The sequence below is a fragment of the Strix aluco genome, chromosome 2 (assembly GCF_031877795.1).
Source record: "Strix aluco isolate bStrAlu1 chromosome 2, bStrAlu1.hap1, whole genome shotgun sequence".
NCBI classification, from domain to species: Eukaryota; Metazoa; Chordata; class Aves; order Strigiformes; family Strigidae; genus Strix; species Strix aluco.
The window spans coordinates 6099513-6119292 of NC_133932.1; the positions used below are offsets into that span (position 1 = coordinate 6099513).

General features: G+C 37.6%; 1 protein-coding gene across 2 annotated transcripts in view; it reads left to right on the top strand.

The window, feature by feature from the left end:
• The window catches only part of STXBP5L (syntaxin binding protein 5L), a 219584-nt gene that overhangs the window by 109151 nt on the left and 90653 nt on the right, over window positions 1–19780 (top strand). For both annotated transcript variants that reach the window (XM_074809076.1, XM_074809084.1), the window contains exons 5-6: window positions 2199–2333; window positions 13657–13720. In XM_074809076.1, the coding sequence (XP_074665177.1) occupies window positions 2199–2333; window positions 13657–13720 (199 nt within the window). The remainder of the gene's footprint in view (window positions 1–2198; window positions 2334–13656; window positions 13721–19780) is intronic.

Sequence of the window (19780 nt, forward strand, 5' to 3'; positions counted from 1 at the left end):
TCTGATGACACAATAGCAAGAATTTGGAGTAGCAGCATTCAAGTCAACTAGTGTTCACTTTGTAACTCATGAGTTGTCAGTCACTAGACAGCTACATTTTCAACACTTTAAAAGTCACAAATATTTTCTTTTCCTGTAATTTAACAGTTTACTAAAAACAAGTGCTGAATGAACATCAGTGTGAAGTGGTTAAGCAGATTTATCAACTAGGGGCCAGGGAGGTTTTTGCATGGGCTGGAACCTAACAGAGCATGAATATGCTTTGGAATGCAAGAAGGAAAAGTAGAGCTAGTGCAGAAATGCAAGAAATAAAAAAAAAATTTGGACTAAATATGAATCTAAGCAAATGGTGCATCTGAAGAGAAAGCAAAAGAAATGGAGTTGTTAGGTTTAAGGAGAAGAATCAGGAAAGATGCGAAAACCAGCTTCACGTTTGTAAAACTACAAAGTGAAAAGGGCAAATTGTTCTTTGCATCAGTTATGAACAGAACAATAAAGCTAACAGCTTTAACTCCAGCACGGAATATGTAGGTGGCATACAATTTCTGTAATTTTTTCTGTCAGATATTTGTTGATAAGTTGCTGCTTGAAGATATTTTCATTTATGCATACTAACTGTAATTCCCATTCTCAAAGCAATTCTTTTGAAAAACGTGGTTCTCTTTCCACTAAAGGCACTGGAATTATTGCCAAATTAGACAAAGGTAAAATTTATCCCTGTACAGATGGATAGAACAAAGCCTATATCATACTAAGTCTTACTTGAATCAACAAAACAAGATTTCTGCAAAGGGTAAGACTTATTCTGGATTCATGATTCAGTAATAATTTCCCCCATAAATTAGGATGTGAAGACTGCATATTTCACCTGTGTTCAATCCAGTGTGATACGTAAGGCCAAAAAAAAAAATTCTGCTCATTTGAATGAATTAAATGTTACATGTTCTGACACATGATTAGATACTTGGAAAACCGCAGAACTGTCCAAATACTGTGTAGAATCTGTTTGGAATCTTTTTGTTTGTTGAGATTACCTTACAGGAAGCAATTACAGAAAGTATGTGAAATTTGTACAAATATTGAACAATTCCTTTAATTCAAAGGGTGGCAAGTGTTCTACTCAGAGGACTTCACATAACTGAGAGGACCAAATTACTGGAAGATAGCCAGCCACCTCTCACTCCTTTATAGTTAATTCAGAAAGATTGCTGTACCATAACAATAAAAAATTAAATAAGTATGTTCTTATACATTTGTGGGGGAGGAACATGTTAAGGATAAAAATCATTACACAGCTGTTAAATCAAGTTTGCATATAAAAGCTAGAAATAGCCTGCTTGTGGAACTGAATGGTAAATATAATAGCATATGGCATACCAAGCAAAATACCTGCTTTTTGTCAAAATTCTTTAGTCTATACCATAAGAATCAGATTAAGTTTCAGTCTCTGTAGGTAGCATGCATTCGAGTAGATTTTAGTGACACATGGGTTTTTATCTCATATAGGTTTAGTTTTGCTTTAATGTATGTAATATCTATATAATAACTGTAATATCAAAGATACCTAAATCTACTCATTCATCATCTGTGAAAACTTTTAGATATTATCATGACAAACTGTCATGACATCTTTCCAAGCTAATACAGCACTGGTTCATCACCCTGTAAGAATAATATTAGTGTAGGATTCACTGTGTCTATGATATAATACTTAAGAGCATTACCAAGTGCAGTTATCTGGTCTCCTGCTCTCCCAGATAGCGATAAAGTGAATGTTTTCTTGTGTTACACTTCTGTTGTACAAAACATTAATCCTGTTGATGTCCATTAACTTTTGTTTGTTGAACTGGAAAAATTGCTTATTCTAAGAAAGGAAGTAAGAAAACCTAACTTGAGAGTCTTGGATACTATCATAGTGCAATTTCCATACTCATGGAGATAACATGACTTAGTTCAGTGCTCAAGTGCTACAGCTCTTTTTTCCTGACCTTAATATAAGCAGGCAAGATGGCCCTGTTTTGTTTCATGTTCTCTTTTATGATTTTTCTGGAAATGATCCCCCAAACATGCACATTCTTCAGAATGGTCAGCCTTTTCTCAAGTTATAAAATGGAAAAAAAAAATATTTCATCTGCAAAAGTGTTAAAAAATATTGATATGATATTCAGTCACTTTTTTTTTTTTTTTTTTCTTTCCAGGATTACTTACTGTCATCTACCTTTCCAGAGTAAATGGCTTTACGTTGGAACAGAGAGGGGAAATACACACATTGTAAATATTGAGTCCTTCATTCTTTCTGGATATGTTATCATGTGGAACAAGGCAATAGAACTGTAAGTGCAGACTTTTTTTACATTTGTGTTTGTAGTCACTTTCATATTTGTCTTAATTTTTAATAATCATTTGTTTTTACAAATATTAACAAATATTTTGAAAAACTTTTATTTTAATGAATGCATTTGTAGTATTAACTCTTTTGTTACAGGACATTAGGAATTTGGATTTATGATAGAGACCGTGTAATTATATTTTATATAAAAGAAAAAGTTGTTTGGCAATCTGTTTAACTGTGAAGTTCCATGAAATAAAGATAATCATTAATCTCACAAATTCAGATTTTGCTATTTTTATGAGGGTAGCTTGATCACCATCCCCTCCAAACATTCTATGAAGAGAATAATAGAGTGTATTTGCCCTAAGAATCTATGGAGAACTTTTCTTCATTAAACTATAGAATCATTTAGATGAGAAGAGACTGGAGGTCTCTAGACCAAGCCTGCTGCTCAACACAGGGCTGATTTCAAAGTTAAATTAGGCTCATCAACGCCTGATGAAGTGATGGGAAAGGTGATAAGTGTCTGTTAAATGGCAGTTTTCTGACAGGCTAGCACAGGTGCCTGTGTCATGAGTATGAAATGGAGGGAGACATATAAAAATCTGACTGGGATAAATCTATGCTTCCTGCAAGTAAAAGCCTCAACAGAAATGCAAAATTTTTTCTCTGCTGTTTCCTCTGTGAAGTTCCAGCAAGAGGAACTGGTGCAGGCAAACTCATAGTATTTCATGCAGTTTCTGAGACATCTCCTTCATGTATTGAGGAACCCGTAACCTCTGGTAGTAAACTGAAATTCATCAAGCTTGCTGTGCAAGGAACTACCTCTCTAGAACTGTTTAGTAAACAAACAGCCTCTCCTAACGATCTTCTTTGTATTGCCTATGCAGGACTATACCTAGATTTTCTGAAATTTTTCTTCCATAAATTGTGAAAGTTATGACAACATAATACAGATAGGCTTTGTCACCTCAAGTACTTGGAGATGCTGCATGGTTACCATAATAGTTTCTTCTTTTAAAAAGCTAGTTTGCCATGTACTCTTTTGGTGACAGTTGAGCACAGGTATTCATTCATTCCTTCCTGCTTTTCGTTCTATCAGTCTCACAAGTGTAACTTGATTCCTGTAAGCGGTGTGCTAGTCTAAGAAGGCTGTATCTTCTCTGTTCAGTCTGGTTATGTACTTCTTGATATGATATTGGGAAGTTGTCCTTGCCTGTATTACACAGGTAGACAGGGAATTCTGTGTGTCTCCAGATAAATTTCTCCGTATTAGAGTAAGAGGCTGGTGGGGATAATGGTGACGTTTGCCACAGCAGCCGCCTTTACTGCTGAGGTTCAAACTAGGTGACTTTTCTCAGTAAAGTAATTTGAACTCTCTCTGGTAACAAACTATGATGTCTGTTCCAGTGCTCTTGCTTTCTTGCAGGAGAAATCTAACTTAGATTAGCTTTTAAAGGGAATGTTGTTAACTCTAAATGTACTTCATGAGGATGGGTTTATGATAGTAGACTTTCCTTTAGAATTGTACTGAGACGTATTTTTGAGAGAACAATTTTATTTGGGGCCATGGATATGTTCTTATTTGATTATATTTTTTAATCTTCACAATATTTTCACACAATCTTCACATAATTTCCACACTTTAGTATTATAGAATCATACAATAATTCATGATGGAAGGCCTCCCTGGAATTTTCTACACCAACTTCTGGCTTGCAGTAAACTCATCTATGAGCCCAGGTTGTTCAGGGCTTTGTAAATTCATAGGGCCTGTTGATGTTAGGTATTTTTAAATATGAAACAAAATAGGAAAATATATGTAAGTGAAACTTCAGGTACAGCTTCAGCCTTACCATGAACAATGTAAGAGGTAACAGTGCTCATAACATTCTTAGATTATATCATTTCAGAGTGTGGGATTAGTCTGAAGATGTTACTATTCTCTATAAAGCTTGAAAGGAGAGGGGTTTACCTTCTGTGCAAGCATATTTGTGTCAAACTTATTGGCAAGGAAAGACCAGTAAAAGTGGTTGCTGTGCTGCTATATTCAATTCCTTAGTTCAGACGGAGGGTTTATAAATAGAATTTTGAGTGTGTCAGATGTGTGTCATCTGCACAAACAAGCCTGAAGGAGAGTTTCTCCCTCTTTGTGCAATTTCCATCCAGTTTCTAAAATTGCAGACTAAGTCTACCAACATAACTTGACTTTCTTTCAAAATCCCTCCTCATTTTTTTCACTGACTTCTTCTAATGAAATTGCTGTGAATTTTCATAATGTGGATTTAACTCAGTTGTCATTAAGATTTCAAGGCTTTACAGTGAAAACTGATAGGAGCTTTAACTGGTTAATTTTTTAAAAACCTGAAATGCTTTGACTTTAGAATGTTAAACCATATATTACCATACCTAAATCACTGTAAAGCCAGATTACAGCTCATTTTGTGAGAGTACAAAAGAAAAAAAAAAAAAAACGCTGAAATTCCAGTTCTCTTAGTTTTTCAGAACATGGTTGAAGAGGGCCTCTATATACATTGCTAACGCTATGGCCAAGGTAACCTGAAGAGGTCAGAATACATGTCATTTCCCCCTTTGGAAAACACCTACAAGTTGCATTCTAGACTTTCATCATGGACTGAGTTTGTCCCTCTAAGGTCATGATAAAGTTGCTCAGTAAATAATACAATAAATGGTGTTGCATTGGTGAAAAAAATATGGAGAATAGAAAACGTATTCCAACAATTCATTATAGTCTATTCATGAACTGACCAAGGTTTCAACCCCAGAAGGAGTTTCATCACACTTCTTGAGATTAATTCATTCCAGAGAGCATAACTCTCATCCTCAGAAAAAAACATTGTCAGTCAGTGAGGCTCATCAAATAACTGCAAGAATTATTTTTCTCACAGTGATTCTGTTGCAATGAAAGACTGAGGTGAAGAGGTTTGTAGTTTAAAGAATTGAAGGAGAAACAGGTTTGGATATAACATTTTTGGACTTTGCATATGATACAATAAATCCTATCACCTTGTCCAGCATGGCTACTTGGACTTATAAAGTTGGCTTTTGGTTTGGTTTTTGGTGTTGTTTTGTTACCAGTTGTGATTTTTGTTGCCTACTTTTGCATCAAAATATACTGAAAAATCTGTAAAGCACTGTATTTTGGAGTGATAGTGGTTTTGTCATTATGATCTGTGTCAAAAAGATGGTTGCAATACTTATTTTATCATAAGGATTATTGTCTTCTCATATAGGAGAGATCATCCAGCTTGCTTAAACAGTATGTAATATTAGGGATAAACTAAGGCCTGAAGAGACTAATAGTGCAAATGAAACATGAAAACTTTTGTTTGAGTTTATTTTCAGTACTGAGGCATACCTGATTCCAGAAGTTACAGGAAAAATTTCTTTAAATTTTGTCCACATTGCGGTGGACCTGGCCTTGTCCAGAGCTGAGAAATAACATTAGAATATGGGGAGTTTTAGAAACATTTTCTCTAGCAATTCTTGTCTCAGCCATTTCTGTCATCTCACGCATTGTCACTACCTCAGACCACACTGAAGCATCTTTTCAGCTAAGAATGAAGAATAAGTCAAAACATTTTCACTTAGCATTTCTCTGTCATGTAGCAGAGCTAGTCCCTTGCCAGAGATGTTTGGGGCTCATGATACTGTTTGGGTTTCTATTCTCTAATAAGCAAACAGTTTCTGTTTTTTCCTTCAAAGTGTTTGGAAACAGGTCTGGAAGAGAAAATAGTCAATGAGCCCAGCGTGTCTTCATTTACACCAACTACAGTGAGATTGATTTTCTCAGCCTGGAGGATCATACATTTGGGAAAGTCATCTGGTGTTGGGAAGCAAAGGAAGATCTTAATATGAGTCCACTGAACTCTAAAACTGAGAAATCTGCATTGTAAGCCCCCTTCCCAGGCATGCAGGTTCCAGTGTTTGAAAACCCCACTAACTAAAACTTCTCAAAATTTATGGGATTTGGAGTGTCAAAGAGTTGGGCAAATTGGAACTCAGTTATGACAGAGCCATAACTTGTTCTTTCCTTTCTTATCGCTTTCCTTGCCCATCCCCATTTCCTAGATGTGTCTCAGAGCCAGCAGTTCCACAGCAGTGGAGGAAATCATACAGGAGGAGAAGTAGCAGTCAAGGAGCAACCGCAACCCTCTCTGTGCATGGACCTAAATGGAAATAGTTCCTAGTATAAAGAAAGTGAAAGTTGCAAGGCGTCCTTCTTCTAGACATTTAGAAATCATGTCTAGGACTGAGTTGCATCTTGAGGTTGAATTGATTCTTACTCCAATTTCCAGCTTAGACCCACAGTATGTGAATGATTGATGTATCTAACTTACTCATTCTTTTTAAGTTCTCCGTGACTCTATCAGTGCAAAGAAAACCTTAAAATCTCTGGTGCGCTGCACCTTTGTGGAGAGCAGAACTGCAGAAGATGTCTGACTACTGGCACTACAGAAGTATCTGCCTATGCACATGCTTTTTTCAGCATTGTCACATTCAGTCAACTCCAACTCTGTAACAATGACTAATACAGATGTTTTTCTTTTTTTTTTTTTTTCCCTCTCCTAACTTCTTGTACCACTTTCTACCATCAGATTTTCATTCTTCTCAGAAACCATTACAGTGCTTCTGTAATTGTGCAGGCTATTTTTTCCAAAAGGTTGTTTTCTCTTTGTTTGATTCTATTTTGTCATACATTGCTTTTACCTGCTTTAAAGATTGTTTGGTATTTGAAGCTCTTACAGCAGTATGTTAGTCACGATGTTTCTTAGAGTGCATAAAACTTCTCAGAAAGGTGGAGAAATACATCATCTATGTATTTTCCTTTGTCCAAATTATAACATTGCTGACGACTTCTTTTTGGGCTTTCTAAATTTAGAATAAAACAATTAAAGAAAAGCTTCCATCCTTACAAGTTTTTTGAAGACTCCTGTTTTACAGTGGATGTTTTCCTCATTTCAGTCCTGTTCTTCTGAGTAAGAGTCAGGTCTTAGAGCATATCAGGTCTCTCATCTCCTAAAATGAACACGCACCAAATAAATTAATACCTGCTGCTGTCAGGAATAACTTCTAATGAAGTGCAAAACAGCTCAAAGTATCATTAGTTTAACAAACTTCTAGTTCTGTACAGCTGTCATGGGAACCTTTTGTTCCATTTTTCAATTCTTCTGCAGTCTGTTTTTGTGGACTTAAAGGTCAACAAAGGCTATGAAATGTTGCAATCCTTTGTATCATTAGCTCAGACTTTTTTCTTGCTCAGTTGAAGGTAGATTTTGCTTCAAGCATTTTTTACTGCAAATCATTGCTGATATTTTTTGGACTTGACCTTCATTTTTTTTCATTCGGCTGTGTATGGACTTGGCTTTGTGTTTTATCCTTTTCATGTCTTTCCAGAGCTTTTATTTCCTCAGTCATTCTCAGCTGTGTCCCAGCTAGTACTGGGATTAAAGAATTCTCTGCTCAACTATTTCACTTATGTCTTATTTTCACCTACTGTTTCTTCTTTATTTTTCCCTTTCTCAAGGGACAGGATCTAGTTAGTTTTTACAGTCTCCTAATGCCAGCTTGAAGGAATGCCTATACACAAGTGTCTGGCATCAACAGTAGTGTGTTTTATTCATGATAGCTTCAAATGTGGTTGGTTTCCCAGCACCTCTTTGTCCTTTCCAGGAGCTGTTGGATCTCTGCTTTTGCTTTTAATGTAATTCAACAGTGGTTTTCTTTCTTTGTAGGCTGTTCCACAATGACAGCATACAACTTTTCAGTCTCCTTGACAACTCTACTGCAATAGCAATGAGAGGAAACAAAACATTTTGTATATACTAAAGCTACATGAGGCAAAATGTTTCTGTGTGTAGACGTTTCCACATTCGGCATAATTTACTGTATGAAAGTAGTAATTACTGTATCTGTAGGTCTGATACTGTTTCATGAGTTCTGTAAACTATTATTGATATAATATAGTTAACTAAATAATTGCTTCATTTAATCCTACTTGCAGTGCAGTCATGATGTCTACCCTTAGGAGAAATTGACTGTAAAGCCTAATTCCTGGCACTCCTTTTACAAGTAACACTTCTCTAGGGCTCCAAAAACATTGCTATTATTTCTATTTATACATACATTCCTTGAGGAGACAAGAAGATGAAAGAAGTAAGGCACTGATCTGCCTTTGGCAGACTATTTCTGATCTTAGTGTGGCACAAAGGACTAGCTTTGGGTTCCTAGCCACAGTCCTGCTCTAGGAAAGAGATAACATCACTTAAGGAGAAGCAAGCAAGACATATTGCCAGAGAAGATTTATCATGTCTCTCCTTCTGTATCCACCTATAGGGCAGGTTCAGGGCAACAAGAGAAAGACCACATAGAATGGAGAAAGTTACAACCCTTTCACACAGTTTTCTTCCCTGCTCCATCTGAACTGGTGCTATTTTTGTATCAGTATATCTTCCCTCAAACACCTCCCCCAAGATGGCATTCTGTGTGTCCCATCCCAAACCAAACCAAAAGCTTTGTGCTGCACCTTGTGAATATTCCTTTCATGTTTAGTCCAAAGAGGAATCAGTTTTGATGCAAATACTTTACCTTATATGTATAAAAACCCAATGTTTCTTGGAGCTCCAGAAAGGCAGTGCAGGAGGGCTGCCAGGGAGAAGGCTCTACAATTCCAAAAAGCTTCAGGAACATCTGTTGTCATCACCCCAGAAACTCTGTGTGTGATCTTATCTGTGATGGCACATCTGAAATGAGTTTTAGGATATACAACTATTTGAAAAAGATCCTTTCTTATTTCCTGACAGAGTTAGTGTTATGACTGACAAACTTAATAGACTCTCTATTTCCTCTAACCTATATATAATCAAAGCTGGCAGCTGTTAAGCGATCAAGGTATTTGTGGTGGGTGGGCCCTGGCTGGTTGCGAGACCCCCACACACCTGCTCTTTCACTCCCCCTCCTCAAGAGGACAGGGAAAGAAAACAAGATGGAAAAGTTCATGAGTCAAGATAAAGACACTTACCAGTTACTGTCAATGGGCAAAACAGACTTGACGAAAATTAGTTTAATCTATTGACAGTTAAAATAGAGTAGAATGGTGAGAAACAAAGACAAAAACTAATTCCTAGGCTCAATTTCACTCTTTCATTCCCAACTCCTCTACTCCCACCCTCTCCTCCCTCCCTGAGCAGTGCAGGGGGATGGGGAATGGGGGTTGTGATCGGCCCATTACCACTCTTCTCTGCTGCTCCTTCCTCCTGCTCCAGCACAGGTCCTTCCACAGGCTGCAGTCTTTCAGGATAAACCTGCTCCGGTATGGGCTCTCCACAGGCTGCAGTTCCTTCAGGAAATACCCATCTGTTCCAGCATGGGGTCTTCCAAAGGCTGCAGGGGAAATACCTGCTCTGGTGTGGACCTCTCCACAGGCAGCAGGAGCATCTCTGTTCCAGCACTTGGAGCACCTCCTCCCCTTCTCCTTTGTTGACCTTGCTGCTTGCAGGGCTGTTTCTCACACTTTTTTTTGCCCATTCTTAAATTTGTTTTCCCTGAGCCACCAGCATCTTGGCTGCAGGGCTCAGCTGTGCCCCACAGTGAGTCCATTGGAGCTGGCTGTGTCCAGGACAGGGCAGCCCTGACCTCTCCTCACAGAGACCCCTCCTGCAACTCCCCACTGCCAACACCTTGACACCTACACCCAATATCTGACATAAAAGAGCTAACAAGAATGGCACCAAAGACTGGTGGTGTACGTGTGAAAGCATCTTCATTGCATCTTTTGATAGGGTGACATACTTGACAGATTAAAATAATAAAATTGGAAGAAAATGGAAGAAGTCAGACCAAGTCAGTTATAATACAAAGCAACTAAACTATTAAAATACTGAGGAGTAAGATAATATAAATATTAAGAGAATACTTATATCAAATATAGAGGAAAGAGAAAAAATAAAATCTTATCCGTTTAGTGCACAGACCACTGTGTTTGGTATCAACTTTACTGATAGATAATGTATATGAATCTCTTACTCGACAAAACTAAAGAAACAGCTAGGAATCTAATAATAAAAAGATAATGCTCCTAAAAGAAAGAAACAATGCCTAATATTCTGAAAAGCAAAAAGAAATTTTATTACAGTTTAATAAATTCCAGGATCCTCCAACTATAATTTACAATAGATTCAAGAGAGGAATGAAGGAAGTAAGAAAATGTATTGTATTAATAAAGGTTACCTCTTTTAGCTGAGATCTTAGCATGGAAATCTGAGGCTATGCCCCCGCGAGAATATGATAAAAATAAGACTGGTAGTAAAAGTTTTATATCATTTACAACTAATTTGTGTGACAATGAAAGTATAATTAGCCTAAAGTTAGGTGTAATGTAGAGTGACTACAGCTCATGTAAGTGTTTGCTTCTACCCAAAGACAAAAGGATACATTCTTTGGTAAACAATGACATATGTATCTTAAAAAGAAAATGGTGGTTGCACAAATTTATCTAAATTGTTCTTGACTTTTAAAATTGGTAGGTACAAAGAGTAGCCTAGATGGGATCAAACTTTAGCTTAGAAAGACAGTATGCTCTTTCCCTTTCTCCCTCCATTTTCCCCAATTTTGCCAATATTCATGGTCAAGTACTAATACTGGTATGGCCAAAAAACCCAGCTTGCATAGTGATTGGTTCAATGGACTGGGATAACTGCCCAAACCAATATGCCTTGTCAGCCTGCGTGTGCTCCTTCCACCATTTTGTCTGCTGCCAGCTTAGTCATGCCTGATGTTTGCTTGGCTCTGCTCCCTCTTCTGTCATCTGTCAGTGGTTCTTATCTGGCTAAAAACTAAAATTTCTTATTCTGCCTTTTCTCTTCACAGTTCTTCCTCTTAGCCTTTCTCCTTTGCCTGTCATGGCATAGGCAGCATGTACCCCAAACAGACCTAGTTCTTTCCATCAGTATACTCTGACCTGTTCATATAGGTGAACCTATGTCAGAAACAAAGTTCAAAGCAGCCTAGAATGTCCCAAGATGTCATATTCACTCCCTGGGGATAGATGTACAAGACATGTGTGGGTCTAAGCGCTGCTTGCAAAGATCCTCACCTCACCCTCAGTTCTCCATCACTGCCTGCCTACTCTGACTGCTCCAAGGTCTGGTGCTGTGAAAATTATTTTTTTATTCCAGTATAGGTTACTCAGAAACAGAAGTTCAGCCAGAGGGGTCCCCTCTGGGGAGTGCTTGGACAGGAATGACAACCAGATCTCCTGATAACTTCATCTCTGCAAAAATTGTTGCATACCATGTCTCAAGCCAAATGGGTACTTGCTACTGGCACCATTGAAGATGGTCTGCATAGAATATTCTGTATAAACTGGCTATCCACTGCTTTCCTGCTGATCTCAATTCTGTGCTGGGATATGTTGCAAAATGCTCTTGCAGGAGCCTTGCTCACCGAGACCTCATGTAGAAAAGTAACATGCTGTAGGCATCTGCGGAAACACGATCTGCCAAAACTGAAGATGGTGCTATGGGATCATCTCATGGAGAAGGTTCACCAAGGAAAGGGCTTGCCCCATTGCCACTAGCTTTGCGTATGCGGCTAGCGGTAATGTTAAAATATATGTGAAGGGGTGGGGTATATAGTCTTGGAAGGTTGTCTGGCCTTTAGGTGACTTGAAGTTTTCTTTCTCTTTGGCTTGCTATAAACTTAGTTTGAAACATCTCAGGATGTCTGCAGGAATTTTTCATTGTGTTTAGCTCAGAGGTAAATATCAGACAAGGTCTTTGCCACTCCTCTTTGGCCCAGCTTTGGTGCATGACCAAATAGCTGAAATATTTAGAGGGCAGAGCAAAGTGTGCATACTTTCAAGAGTGTTGGAGCATACTGTTTTGTAAAGGAGGAGTCTATGATGATATGGATTACTGCACAGTATTTTAATGTTTGAGTTGCCTGGGAATTTTTGCATACCACTCTCAATCTTGCTTTGGAGTCTGACCTGGTAGAACAGAGGCTACTTTTGCTATAGTGCAGTATTTAAGCCAAAGGAAAAGGAACACCATTAATTTAGGAAAATCCTTTGAGCAGTTTGGCTGGAGGACCTTATTTTGGTTTGTTTCTTTAATTCTCTTGCAGATTATTTTAAAACTTGGAGCCTAGGTAGTTTTAGGTATGGCTTCCAGATGAATTCTTAACTTTATGAGCCCTGCCATATTTTTTTTCTTGGTGACCTTTGGTGAACCAAGACCAGCCATGCAAGTCTGGATCCTAACCTGCACTCCCAAGGGACATGTGCTCTGACCCCAGAACCTGGATGGAAGGAAGGTCCTGTTCTGTCCAGGCATTCAAATAGCCTGAAGCTTTGTGGACTGGTACTTGTCTTCTTGCTCTATATGACTGTCAGGGCCTAAAGGTCTGGTCAGAAAAGATGACAGTTGGAAAATCTTCATCTGTCCATTCAGTTTCCTGTGATTTACATTTGCTGTTAGGTGCTGGACATCAATGACTTAAGCAGCAGTCCATGTATTAAGTTGCATACTATATTGTTGGTAAATGTTAGAAAAAGAGAGGAAACAGCAAGAACAATAAGTGATCTTTATAGAGGCTTGCGAAGACTCGTGAGATGGGTCTTATGGCTGAGGACCTTCACTGAACATGCATTGTGGGTGTAACTGTATTAGTTGGTCTGAAGATGTCATAAGGCTTTACAGAGTAGACAAAGGCAAGATGCTTCATTTCTGAAACCCCACTGCAGTAACACTAAAAGCTACCTGGTAGAGCAGTGTAGGTGAGATTACTGAAGCCCTGTCATTAATGAGATTGGAACTTGATGAGTCCTGTTACCAGTATTTGAAATGAATCCAGCGGAGACTTTTCAAATCCTTGGCAGATTAGCCTTGAAATTGAGCAAGTGAGGAGGGAGGGTAGAAAGGGAGAGAGTGGAGAATAGAAAAGGCAAAAAAACCTTAGAAATGAGAGGGGGAAAAAAATACTGTAATGGAAAGAATAGTGAGATTTAAAAAAAAAAAAAAAAAAAGAAGAAAGGATTCATCAACAAAGGAGAATCTTTGCCTATAATGGCAAAAAGGAAATAGAGGAGAATGTGAAAAGATATGGATAACTTTCAGATAGTTATCTTCCCCAGTTGGACTTTTTGTCTTAAAAGACTTAAGTCTTAAAAGACTTAAAAGACTCTTAAAAGCATTACTTTTAAACTATTGAAGGTACATGTTAACACATCTAGAAATTAAGGTAAGCATCTAGCTCTTCATGCAAAAAACATTCACAGATTTGAATTGGTTTTTGTCTTGCAGATCCACAAAGACTCACCCTGGGCCAGTTGTACATTTAAGTGACAGCCCAAGAGATGAGGGAAAAGTGAGTACATCTAATGGTATAAAACACTGCAACATTTCATAGCCTTTATTTGCCTGGATAGCTCTTTCTTTTTGCTTCCTCACTAATTTTATCTTCTGCTTTCTTTCTATATTTGCAAGGTCACTTTTAATATTTTACAGCTTTTAAGAAAAAAATTCTCTTTTAGTGAGTAAGAATCTGTGATACAGACAGCATACTGTATTTTGAAACCTATAGTCAATCAAAATTGTTCCTGATTAAATAAACTTGACTTTACTTAAGTAAGAATTGACTAAAAGCTGTATCATGACTTCAGTACTTGGATAAACATGCTATTATGGAGATATTCTGGTAAGTTTTCATGAGACAATAAGTCTTTTCTTATGTAAGAATAACAATGATGGTAACCCATGTTTGGAACTTGCTGCTTTTTGTGAGCAGAGTTGAGAATAGCAAAGAGCTGTCAACAAGCGGAAGCAAAACATATAGTTAGAGCATTCAGGTTGTGATTAATACTATCAGGAGGGGAAATCAGAGTTGACTTTATTTGCATGATAGCTTTTCCAAAATGAAATTTGATTGCTGGAATACCAGTTTTATTAGAGCTTTTTTATTTAGGTGTTGATACTGAATTTTTGAGCATTTTGCCTGTGTGGAAGGGGCATTCAACTATCACATCATTTCTGATCACTTTTGCAAATTGCATTTTAGTGTGTACTTATAAAGGACTGCATCTTACAAATGTTGCATCTATTTGACAGTGTGCCTCACATAAAAGCTGATGGTTATTGGAAACTAGCAGCAGTTTGAATTTCTGATACTGATATGGGGGAGATTATGCTGAAATTAATATGGCAACCTAGAAAAACACTGATGACTACATCTGAATTTCATCTGCATTATGTGTCCTTGGACTTAGCCATATTGCAAAGCGAACTGTGTGATGATGCACTTGCCAGCTAGCCCTCCAACAAGTTAGACTGGATCTCTAAATCTTTTTGGAAGAATCACAATAGCTCAAGCAGTTTAGAATACAGCAAATAAAGCAATTAAACACTATGAAGTGTAGTATTTTAGCCTCAAACCAGAAGCCATCAAGAAATGCTATTTAACTATCTATGGCAAAATACCTAATGAAAATAAAGGTTTCTTGATAAGGTGCATTGTTGGCTGGCCACAACAGAAGCTGCTGATGACCTACCTAAAGCACACTGTGTAGGGGAAAAAGGATTGGATATTAAAAGAAAAAATGGTCTTCTGAGTGAACATCTCTTACAGGAATGTGATGCACCGTGTCCAAACAGAAACCTAAAATATTTTGACTTCAGCAGAAAAAGAGAAGATGAAAAGATCCCAGGAAAGGGAGTTAGAGGAGAACTTGTTTGTAAATACAATTGGTTGTTGTTCAGAGGGCACATTGGAGACATCTGTGTACTGATGAAGTACTAGCATAATAACAAGAGCAACAGCAAAATCAGATGGATCCCTATGAAAAACAATTAGAAATTTATAGGGAGAAAGAGTAGAAAATGTAAGCCATACTGAAACCATCCCAATGCAGCTGTTTATATCATTGATAGACTGAGAATAGTGTAAAGAACAAATTGGTGCTAACAAAATAATTGCAGATTTGCAGAATGTGGCATTGATAGTGTTTGATGTTTACAGGAAGATATCAGTGAAAGGTGAACATAGATGTAAGAGAAGATCCAAGCACTGAATCGAAAGATATAGCTTTAGATCAAAAAATCTAACAGTAGAGAAAAAAATTGAACTAAATTTTTCAACTAAGTCTCATTAAACTTTTGTTGAAAGAATGAAGGATAAAACAATCTTTCTTCAGAATGGGGAAAAATGAAAAAAAAAAAAAAACAACAACTTCTGGGACTTTTGCTGAAGAAAAGGGAGTAAGCACTGATGTGAACAGGTTTGCTGGACCTTAGGAGGCTGAGAAACTCAGTAGTAAAATGGCAGGTTAAATACTGTCTTTTGTAATTATTCAGTGTAAATGATGGGAAGTGATATGTGTGTGGGAAAATATTTCTGACTTTACTTATAAAACAATGGGTCTGAGCTGATCATTACTGTTTGGTATCAAGAGCTTCAAGTGATGATTGTTCAGTGAAAATGTCAGCTCAATGCTCCCTAGTGACCAATAAAGAAAATCAAAATTAGGTATTATCTAAAGAAGAATAGAGAACAAAGCAAGGCTATTGCATAAATGCATGGTTGACTTGCCTGCTGAATACTGAGTGTAATATTTGACCTTCTATCTTAAAAAGAACATAATTGTGCTAAAAGAAATTCAGAGGAGCAAGGTTTTCTATATGAGACACAACTAAGTGAGACAGGACATTTCATTGTGGAAGAGAGCTGATTGTGATTCCAAGTTTGAAAATCGCAGTTGTTATGAAGAGGGTAGAAACAGTTCATAGTCTTTTTCAATACAAAAACTAAAAGAATATCAAATGAAGCTGACAAAAGTCAGATTCCAACCAAGCCAATTAAGTTCTTCTTCAAATGTGCAACAGATAAAAGCTATAAAAATTTTTCCAAATGGTGCTGTGGGTGCTGAAAATGTGTGTTGGTCACAAGGGAGACTAAAAAAGTTAACACAAGAGAAATCAAACTGAGGGTTACTGAAGAGGTTTGCTGACTTTTCCTAAAAGGTTATTAAATATGAGGTTAAATGGAGTCATGTCTAGTTGAGGAATTGGCTATCTTTGAATGAAAAAATTACATAGGCTGAGAGAATATGTGAGCGTATGATAAATACTTGCCCTCCTCACATATTGTTCTCTGGTATTTGCTCTTGGCCATTTAAGTATGAGATACTGTGACAGGTAGACTCTTTGTTTAATTTAGCAGAGTTGTTCTTAGGTAATAGAGCTGTTTCAAGATAGTTCTACATATTCTGCTTAGCTCCTCAGCTTCAAGTTAACCAAAGACCACCAAGAGGTGTTGGTGAGAGAAATCAGACTCCTCACATCACTTCATGGGGGGCAGCAGGTGAAAGTGTTCTTTACCTATGCTTCAGGAATTAAATAGTGGGTACAAATCAGTCATAATCATTGCTTAAAATACAGATATTCTTGTACTCTACAAGTAATAAGTATCGTAGTCTGCAAGGGTCCAGTGGTATATCCTTCTCTGGGTTATCACAAAGTTGTTTACAGATCTGGGCATGTTTCAGTGAAGTAAATAAGTAGCATTCTTCTATGGGCACTGAGTGGTTGAGAGTCCTAAAACACAGACAAACATTTCCAAGTCTAGGACAATCATAAGATCTCTTTTCAAAAGCCAGGGAAATTTGTGTGCTCACTGTATATTCATCTTTTAAAAGTTCTTTAAATTCCTACAAGTTCCAGTTTTTATCAGTGACTGATGACCAATTTTTCTGTGCCAAAAGAGTGAATGTAATTCTAGAAGACTTCTGCCATTCAAATTTTTTCAAGTGTGCTCTTCAGGCAAACTATCAAGGCAGACTTTGGAGACAGTCCCTTTTATGAATCTAGCAAGCTGTGGCTGGAAGACAGGCAACAAAGAGAATTTGGGCATTTAATGTGTCACTTAAGAACAATTTGGGGACCCAGTGATTAAGTCCGTGAAATAGAACTGTGTCTGCCAAATCAATGAATAAGTGTACATTAGGAACAGACTGAAGTGCACAGACATTTTTAAGTGGAAGATTTGTAGCAAACATGATTTTTCTTGCTGACACGGGAGAAGACATTAACTGCAATGATCTGCAGTTTCCCAGCAACTGGAGAAAGCTTAATAGGAAAAGGTTTAATGTTATTAACTATTAGCTGGTGGACTAAACTTCCTGTCTCTGAGTCTGTGTTCTGAGATCTAATAACACCTAAATACAGTGTGCATTTGGCATCCTTGGGGTTTTTTTTCTCCCAGCTGTTTTGTGCTACCAGGACAAGCAAGGGGCTGGCTGACATGTACCAGGATGCAATTAATTGATTGTAAATGAGAAATCTCCCTGTAACACCATCATCGAAAGCATTTCGTGAAGTCAAGCATTTTGTTAAGTCAAAATGGGGAGCAGCTCCACTAGACAAGGAAGATCTTGCCAGGAGTCCTCCCCACTTCAAATTCTGTCCAGCCTCCTGCACAACTGTTAAGCATGAGTAATTAAACAAGGTTCCAGGAAACACAAGTTGAAGAGGAAATCTCTGGTTTTTTACTTCCTCAACTTTTTACATGTATTTTTCTTCTTTGACTATGTTTTCTCCTTCAACTGTATTTATGGATGTTTTATTTTTTACCTCATTGAATATTACAGACATAGAGCTTGTCCTACAGATCTCTCTTGGTTTACCATGGCCAACAGGAGTGAGAGTGTTTGAGTTTCGTATGGTTCAGACAAGTCAGAGTTCCGAGCATCATAAACGCACTGGCAATGAGGCAATCACATTCACCCAGCTGGAATTCTGACTTTAGTGTCATACCACAGTACAGTAGTTTAGCAGCATGTCTACCATCTAAGCGGAGAGAGAGACTGATTCCTGGCTATGCAGCAAATCTGTTCTCTTTCAACTTCTTCCCTGAAATCACAGCACTTTGTATCTTGCAATTCTGTAGCGCTGTTGTGCATTAAGCATTTCAGCAACAAATCAGGTGAAACGCTGTCTGTGATAGGAAATATTTAACCTTTTAGTAATTACCTGGAGCACAGTATCTTTGCAAAAGAGAGTGATAAATATCAGAAACAACCCTGCTTCACCAGGGAGAAAGGCTTATGAAACAGGGTCACATACTAAATGCTTTTCTATTCCTTCAGTTTCCTGAATATATTTGTACAAAAGCTGAGGTTGAAAGATTACTGGTAGATATGAACTGAACTCAACTAGTTTGGTACCCAGCTGTAATGCACTGATGCAAGTGCTTGTTATGGTAACAGTAAAGAAGGCACTCAGATTCCATAACATATTGATTAAAATACCATTTATTGGAGTTAATACGAAAATAATATAATAATGAAGTAATATAATATAATATAATAATGAAGTTAATACGAAAAGTAAACAGAAGATAATCTTACATTCCTTCAGATGGTGGGAATCCCAAGTTGTGCAGCATTGGATACACCTCTAATAAGGGCACAGCACACTGTGCTGGTCCCCTCTGCGAAGAGGTTTGCCAGCATTTTTGTCTTTAGAGATCTTAAAAGATTTTTTTTTTTAATCTATTCATTTCTACTGTCAAGCAAAGGGATATTCATGTGAGAACATACTGCCCTACCTTAAGATAAAGACAAGGTCACAAAGGTGTTGTAATTACGCTTACCAAGTGGGAGCTGCCTACAGGCTGCTTCTTTACAATTAGACAGCAAGTTTATCTTGTGAGTAAGGACTATGTGCAGCACAACACAGGACTGAAAGCCAAGTGCTATGTGCAGCACAATATAGCACAGCACAGGCCCCCACCTGCTCAGGTTAACCGCTGGGTGGATCACTAACTCCTGAATATACATTTGTCTTCCATTTAGGATCACTGTACTAACAGCAAAAGCAGTCACAGTAAGACACTTCTTTGTTCACTCTCTCAACGACAGTCTTATCCCAGAATACCATATGGCATCCTGACACAAGTGCTATCCAGTTAGCTGCATGCTTTCTGAACAGGATGTCTCTTCACGTTTATTCTGCCACAGAATCCCATATGGACCCGTCCAGAGCAAAAATGATAAATATTCTGGAATTTCTCCAGGACGGTTTGAATTTTTTTCAGGAGCAGAATTCTTAAGTAATCAGGTATTGTTCATATTCAGGTATTAAATATACGAATTATAAATCATACCTAGATTAGGTAATATATCTTCACATAATGAATATTCTCCTGGCAATATAAAGAATCATATCTAGTAGGACTGAGAGTATTCCCAGACTCTTTTATAGCAGTATTGATGTAGCAATTGTATATAAATTGGAAACAAAGTGATGTTTTGTTTAGCAGTCCAGGCAGGTTTCATTTTTATGACTTATGCAAGCTAAAGTGAATGATGGCAAAGATGCTGGTAAGGTCTCACAGACTAAGAGATAGTCTCGTCATTCTTTGCTCAAATTCTTA